Here is an 8220-nt window from a genome sequence, read left to right on the forward strand (position 1 = left end):
AGAAACAATGTGCCCCCATTTGGCTCCTACAAGGTTAGTCAAAAAGATTATGGCCCCTTGCATCAGTAGAGGGAGAAATAAGGCGAGGAAGGGAAACTCTCTACCATGGGTCAATGAGGAATGTAGAGTGCTCATGTCTGTTAGAGACACCACAGTCGCTGAAGACCGGCCTGGGTACTGACAGATTAAAATTCACAACGAGCAGAAATAAAGTTACTCAGATGTTAAGTAAGGCTAAAGCCAATTTTTTTTTCCTGGAAATCATCACAAATGCACAAGGTAACGGAAAACTTATCTGGCAAAAACATCAACAAATTGGTTGGCCGTAAATGCAAACAGGTCAAGGAGCTAGAGCTCTCTATAAATAACTCTCTGGTGAGGGATCCCATCACTCTGGCTACTAGTCTAAACCATTTTTTTTCTTGAGTCAGTGGATGAGATAGCCAAGCTCGTCTCTTCTCCTGAATGCATTGGGAGCCCGGTCAACTCTGTCCAACCTGTCTTTAAGATCACTGAAATAACTGACTTTGAGGTAGCCAAGCTAATTAGTGGTAAGAGAAGCTACAAAGCCAAGGATGTCTTTGGCTTTAACGCCAACTTTTTTAAAGAACATAAGGACTCCTTGGTCCAACCCGTAACTCATCTAGTTAACCTATCCCTCAAACATGCAGTGGTCCCCTCAGCCTTGAAGGTGGCAGTGGTAACCCCAATCTTCAAGTCTGGGAAAAAATCTGACTTGTCTAACTACAGACCAAATTGCATCTTATCCATAATATCTAAAACAGCAGAGAAATGGGTTGTCCAACTTCTTGTCGAGCATCTCAACAAAGACCATCCCCTGTTGCATCCTATGCAGTTTGGTTTTCGTGCCCACCACTCGACTGAGACGGCCCTGTGTGTCCTCATTGAAAAGATCAAGGGTCTGTTGGATAGAAATGTTTGTGTCGGTGCTATCTTTTTAGATCTTAAGAGAGCTTTCGACACTGTAGATGTAGATCACCAAATCCTACTGTCCAGGTTAACCCATTTTAACTTTCTCTCAACTGGTTCAAATCATATTTATCCAACAGAAAACAATCGGTTACTGAGATGGTGCTAAGTCTCACTTTCTTGAATGTCCTGTAAGTGTTCCTCAAGGGTCGGTCCTTGGGCCACTTTTATTTTCCATATTTATCAAATCACTACTCAAGTCCTGTCAGAATATACATACACTGATGTACGCGGATGATGCACATCAGCTAAAAACAACCAAGAAGCTTTATGCATCCTATCATGTCTGATGTCCAGGCTTGGCTCACTAAATCCTGCTTCCTGTTGAATGCCAAAAAAGCTGTATGTATGATTTTCTCCAAGCATGCCAAAAAAATAATTTTGGGCTACACAAAACAAACAGAATTGAACACACCCTGGACACAACCAGCTCCAACTCCTCTCCTCTAGTAGGCGCTGCAGAGCACTGAACGCCAAAAACACCAGACTCCAAGAACAGCTTCTTTCTACTGGCGTCACTCTGACGACCAATCAACAAAACTTAGTCAAATTCCTTGTATGCCAACGCATACATGGCCAATGAAGCTGACTGATTCTGATAATGCATCTATCTGTGTGTATGCTTTTCTTTCACTGCAGCTACTTGGGTTGGAGGTGGCTTCGTCCTTGGTATTGCAGAGTCCGTTTATGACCCTACCAGGGGTCTCGTCTGGGCTCTTGTTCCTCTGCAAACGTTCATCGCCTTCATCATCGGTGAGTCACTTTTCAATGTTAATCTGTGTCACGCCATGTAAAAAACGACTCAACCAACATCGATAATCATTGAATATAACATCAAATCTGTGAATGAACATGCATCTTTAATTGACTTTGACTGCAGAAATGTGAGATTGAAACATTGAGATGCTGTTCTAGTGCTTCAGTCACACTGTTAAACAGCTGCTTTAATACCAGTCTGTCACCAGATGTCATTGTTTTTCTTTATAGTTACGCCCCGAAGCTTTGAATCCGTATCTGTACAAATAGGAAGAAAGCCACAAGGCTGCATACACCCATCCCTAGCACCACACTTACACAGGGAAAAGGCACACAAGGAAGGAGGGAGGTGTCTGGAACATGGACAGGTGACGAGAATAAACAATCAGGGACAAGGCAACTATCAAATGGGCAGGAACTGTGGGGACATAGAGGACACAACAGACATGGGCCGTGTCTATTACCGAACACTTGCGCACTTTGAGCACTAACTTTCAGTGCTTTGGGCACCACACTGACAAAACCAGCAGAATTCAGTGCACTGAAAGTACCCGGATGGCGCACTGCAAACAATCAAAAAATGCAGTGTAAGACAACGGACACTACTCACCCTAAACGGGGGCCATCTTGGCTACGTAGCGGAAGAGGAGAAGCCCTTTCGCCAGCTTTTCATTTATTTATTTATAGGCTTCTGCCGCAATTGTGGAGGTGTCGCAGTTTCCACATGGGGTGGAGAAAGGGGGAACCAAGGGACAAAAAGAGGGTAAGAAGTGCATTAATTTTGTCAGTTTTAGTTTCGCGGGTATCGAGAACAGATTTCTGTCCGTCACTTCCGCCAAATGGTTAATGTAAGTGTTCCATTTGATACAGCGCTCATCAGTGACGCAGTGCACTACAGATGTTAGTGCACTGTATTGCAGTGTACTTTGTAAAGTGTTTGTTAATAGACAGTGATGGACTACAAAATAAAACTGGAAACAACCCAACACCAACAACAATCTGAGTATTTTGACCTAAACACAACCTTATGTTAGCACTTTGAGACACACATTTTCAATGACCACACACTGTACCAGAGCTGCCAACTTTTCAAAAAACCTTGGCGTTAGGAGGGCGTGACTTAACACCAAAGAGTGACAGTCACGTTCAATGCGTGAGACTTGAGAGCCCCGATATCTCAGTCTCTCTGCTCCTCTCTACCGGCGGTCCCCCAGTTGCAGACACAGTCCCACGACTGTGTCTGTTTGGGATAAACAGGATGTCTATACAGCGAATACGTTTACAGATGCGCTCTTCAGCGTCATCTATCATCGGGGAGTTTGAAAAGGAACGAACGCGCCCCAGACTTTTTTTTTGGCGTGAGATATTGGTGGCTCTGCTGTACATCCCTACACATCAGTAACAACACTAAAGAGCCCGGATGTGGCCACAGAGCAAAATAATTAGGGTCTGAGCGACTGACGTAGATAGTCCGAAGGACCCTATTGAAACTGTTAGGTTTATTATTACGCCTCTTATTTTTATTTTTGTACATTTGACTGCTTTTTGGGGTTCAAATTTGAACCGCTAGTCAGGCCTGGTGAAAAAAGCCATCTGATCTAGGCGTAGAAAAAGTACACAAAAATGGCTCTCTCGCGCCCCCTTGAATTTGGACCAGTGACGCCCCTCGCCGAAATTGTCCGATTGACTTGAAAAAATTCCCACATATCCAGCTCCACCTGCTCTACAAAAAAGTCTCATATTCATAAAGCCCGCCTACCAATATTTTCCGCCATTTTGAATTTTGTGAAAAATACGCTTTTGCACTTTGATCCTAGAACGCTTGGCCGATTCATACCAAACTTTCTCTGCATCATGAATGGAGCTGTGTCTTCAAGATTGCGTTGAAAGATTTTAAATATCTCATTGCGTTGAGGAGAATCAGACCAATTAACCTCTTAGGGGCGTGTCCTATTTTTAAATACTCATAACATTAAAACTATATCAACTAATGACTCCAAACTTTTTGTGTATGTGCACTTTGCATCCCTTAACATTAAATACATCAGTCGTGCGATTCAAACATTAGGGGGCGCTACAGTAATTCGGGCATTTTGCAATTTTTGGCGCATTTTTGTCATTTTCCGCCTTTTTTTGCCTTTCTTCTAAATGTATCTCCTCCTACAATTTTAATCCGATCGACTTCAATCCTGTTCAGGAATGATCGCAAGACCCTTGTGAGTATAAATTGTGCTTTGTTCGCGTTTTCACTAAACAGCCTCGACGTGACGTGGAACCAAAGACGCACCCATTTGGTGCGTTCGCTGTGTGATAGAAACCTGTTGTAACTCCAATGCACATCATGCAATCAGCGCAAAACTCCTCATGGATGATGCCGGTCTGAGGCCTGAGCACAAGAAATATTGTCAGAGAACCATCTACATATGTATGTATGTATGTATGTATGTATGTATGTATATATATATGTGTATATATATATATATATATATATATATATATATATATATATATATATATATATAAATGAAAGCTGTGAATGGGTCTTCGCTCTATTTGGCACATCGGATGGCGCCGAAGGGTCGCCGAGCACGTCCGGCCGAGAACGTTCTTGGCTGGGTGAGCCGGCGACCCGCAGGCGTCTCTGACATGCCGGATAGAGCGAGGACCCACTCACTTTAATGACAATATTTCCTTCTTGCTCCTTTGAAGGTGGACTGTTCTTTGCAAAGCCAATGAGGGAGAACCAATACATCAGTATGATGGATCCCTTCCAGAGGAAGTATGGAAACAAACTGACTGCGGTTCTTTCCATCATTCCTCTCATAACTGATGTTGTGTGGATTCCCACTTGTCTGATTTCTTTAGGTACATGTGTAGAAGTATACACTCAAAGTCACGTTCCCTTTCTAACCCATGCATTTTCCTCATCATGCTTTTCCTCCATTGTGTTTGCTGTGTGTGTTTGTGCGCTACAGGAGCCACCATGAGTGTAGTTATAGATCTGTCCTTCAGTGTTTGTGTCTGGATCTCTACTGTGGTGGTGATCATCTACACTGTTCTTGGAGGTCTCTACTCGGTGGCTTACACTGACATCATCCAGATCTCTCTGGTGTTTCTGAGCTTGGTGCGTTTTTACTCAATGAACGTTCAAGGTGATGTGTTCTCTTTTTATTTAGACCCTCCTGAGTGATTTCCTCTTTCCACAGTGGCTGTGTGTCCCTTTTGTTCTGACCAGTGACGTTTATACTGACATCAGTGAAACAGTATTCAACCACACACACCACGGCTCCTGGCTGGGCCATGTTGAGTCTGATGAAGTCTGGAGATGGATAGATCAGTTTCTACTGATGGTAGGATGATTAACATTACAGTACAATGGTTTAACATGTCTACTCTAACAACACATCTCCCCTTGGGGATTTATAAAATATATACACTGCCCGGACAAAAAAAAGGCGACACAAAAAAAAAGGTCACACACACTAATATTTCATTGGACCGCCTTTACCTTTGATTACAGCATGCATTCTCTGTGGCATTGTTTCGATAAGCTTCTGCAATGTCACAAGATTTATTTCATCCAGTGTTGCAATAATTTCTCACCAAGATCTTGTGGTTGATTGATGGAATAACCTGGTCATTACTGAACCTGGTCGTTGCTTAATCTAGACCTAACTAACTGCAGCAACCCTAGATCATAGCACTGCGCCTACAGGCTTGTACAGGAGGCAGTAGTAGTTAAATCCAGGTGGCTACTTTTTTTTGGCCAGGCAGTGTATCTATCTAAGACTTGGTTTGTTCCACATTTTTCTACATTTTCTAGACTTTGGGCAATTTGGCTGCTCAGGATTTCCATCAGAGGACACTGTCTTCCAGCTCCATGTCCACAGCCAGGATCATCTGTTTCATAGCAGCAGGAGCCGTCGTCATTGTAGGAATCCCGTCTGTGCTGATTGGAGCCGTAGCAGCTTCAACAGGTAATCTCTACTATTTACCTGTTGGTGATCTTTGTCATGTCACGGTGGTGAATCAGCATTTATTGTTGTCTGTTCTGCCTCCTGTGTTTCAGACTGGAACTGCACCTCATATGGCTCTCCTTCTCCATACGAGCGAGGGCAGGCGGCCATGGTGTTGCCAATCACTCTTCAGAATTTAACACCAATCTACATTTCTGCCTTTGGCATCGGAGCTATTGCTGCTGCAGCAATGTCATCGGCTGACTCTTTACTTTTGTCTGCAACCACCATCTTCACCACCAACATCTACCAGACCATCAGGAGTCAGGTGCAGTAGAGAACAGAAGCATGTTCTTATATGTTTGCCTTACCTCCTCTACTATTTTGCATTTACTTACTTCCTCAAGTTTAAATATTTAAAGTTCACATGGTTTTGTTTTTAGGCATCCGATAAAGAGCTGCAGTGGGTGATCCGTCTCTCCATAGTGGCTGCAGGACTTGTGGGAACATCCCTCACCTACCTGGAAAATGCAATTATGATGTTCTGGATACTGGGCTCAGACCTGACTTACTCCATATTGCTCCCCCAGCTCATCTGCGTCCTCTTCATCAGAGTTTCTAACGGTTATGGGGCTGCTGCAGGTTTTGCTATTGCTTTTATCATAAGAGTTTTGTGTGGAGAGCCGTTGTTTGGCCTCCCTGTGATCCTACATTTCCCAGGATGCACTTTAGAGGATGGTGTTTACGTTCAGCGCTTTCCTGTGAAGACCTTCTGCATGCTGTCTGGTCTGGTCTCCATCCTGCTGGTTTCATATGTGGCCTCACTCCTGTTTAACAAGGGGATCCTTCCTGAGAGGTGGGACGTGTTCAAGGTGAAGTCACAGGAAGCTCCACCACCAGCAGAGGGAGCCAGAGAGGCTGATGGAGATGATAAATGTGTCTCTGAACCGATGCTGGACACAAAATGCTAAAGTATTTTTGTCTTAGTTGAGTTGTGTGGGAATCCTTCTGGTGTTGGTTCCATAGATTGAATGGTCGTCCTGTTAGAAACACTTCTACTCACTAATACTACCTGTGGGTGAACTGTCACTTCAAGAATGAGTAAAATTTATATCCAGTGGATCCAGTGTCAGTGGATGATCCTGGTGTTTGCTCAAATGACTAGTCTGTTTCCTGTCAATCGTGCCACTTTCCTTATTAGTTATTCCTTTATATTTTTTTATTTTTCGTGTGTTTAAGTTTACGCTCTGAGTCAGAAAAGAAGCTCTGTAGAGTTTATACCAGACTGCATGTGAAGCATGGGAGACAAAAAGTGATCTAAAATGTAATTAGGTTTTAAACAAAACCGATTTTGATGAGTTTTAATTAAACACCTATATTTACATCGTGTTCCTGTCTCTCCCTGACTTTACAGTGGGTCTTATTGCATTTGTCTGTTTTTTGCTGAAACTATAAAGGTGTCAAACCCGCTCGTCAATTTATGTGGCCCTCGACAGCTTGAAACGTTTGTGATCGTTAACAAATAATCCCCAAAATGTCAGAAAAGAGAAGGATTGATGCAAGTTAAAGAAGATGGGAAAGCGAATAGGTGTGACGTTGGACAAGAGTCAAAATGCCTCAGAGCACATAGAGGTGTGAAAGCAGGTCAGCTCCAGGCCACAAGTTATGTGAGCAGGTGAGCTCTCAACAACTTCTGTTAATTATTCCCCACACATGTTCACACCTGTTCTTAGCAGCTCTTATATATCTGTTGGATCAGTTATGTCATTGTCAAGTGTGACAAAAAAAGCTTGAAACAAAGTTAATGAAAAACATACGTTTGCATAATGCTGATGTGTCCCAGGAACAGCTTGGAAGAGGAAAACTTTAAACTAGTTACCAATGCGGGTATTAATTATACCTTTCCAGAGTCAAATTGGGACTGGGAGAGCCGTAAGACGCCAGGTCTGAACTACGGCGTCTGGGAGGGATTTAAAGCGATAAGCCCCTCCCAATGCAAAAAATAAAATAAAAAGATGATCAAATAGTTAACGCCGTTAAAAGATTGCAAGATTAATTAATTAATTAATCTGGCGTTAACGCGTTAATTTGCCCAGCCCTAACTAAAACACATAGAAACCTTCTCCAGCATAAGAAACACCTGACCATACAAGTCAGATATTAGAGGGATATTTAGACTTTAACAATTCATATTTAGAAATATATGTATATATATATATATATATATATATATATATATATATATATATATATATATATATATATATATATATATGTATGTATATATATATATATGTATATATATATATATGTATATATATATATATGTATATATGTATATATATATATATGTATATATATATATATATATATATATATATGTATATATATATATATATATATATATATATATATATATATATATATATATATATATATATATATATATATATATCGTAGTGGCCATTTGTCCCGTAAATAAAATAAAAAGAAAAAAAAATATGAATAAAAAATAAAC

At 41.5% G+C, this 8220-nt stretch overlaps 1 protein-coding gene across 2 annotated transcripts in view; it reads left to right on the forward strand.

Annotated features, from left to right (window-relative positions):
* The window catches only part of LOC137794065 (high-affinity choline transporter 1-like), an 8572-nt gene extending 1569 nt beyond the window's left edge, over window positions 1-7003 (forward strand). The window contains exons 2-8 of one of the 2 annotated variants that reach the window (XM_068590654.1): window positions 1630-1743; window positions 4456-4611; window positions 4722-4870; window positions 4953-5096; window positions 5570-5723; window positions 5816-6030; window positions 6146-7003. In XM_068590654.1, coding sequence (XP_068446755.1) covers window positions 1630-1743; window positions 4456-4611; window positions 4722-4870; window positions 4953-5096; window positions 5570-5723; window positions 5816-6030; window positions 6146-6673 — 1460 coding nt within the window. In that variant the 3' untranslated portion in view covers window positions 6674-7003. The remainder of the gene's footprint in view (window positions 1-1629; window positions 1744-4455; window positions 4612-4721; window positions 4871-4952; window positions 5097-5569; window positions 5724-5815; window positions 6031-6145) is intronic. The other variant, XM_068590655.1, reaches the window with a different exon arrangement.
* The last annotated feature ends 1217 nt before the right edge of the window (window positions 7004-8220 follow it).

Source organism: Clinocottus analis, unplaced genomic scaffold (genome assembly GCF_023055335.1).
Source record: "Clinocottus analis isolate CAN_PGR_092001 unplaced genomic scaffold, fCliAna1.0.p SCAF_24, whole genome shotgun sequence".
In the NCBI taxonomy this organism is placed as follows: Eukaryota; Metazoa; Chordata; class Actinopteri; order Perciformes; family Cottidae; genus Clinocottus; species Clinocottus analis.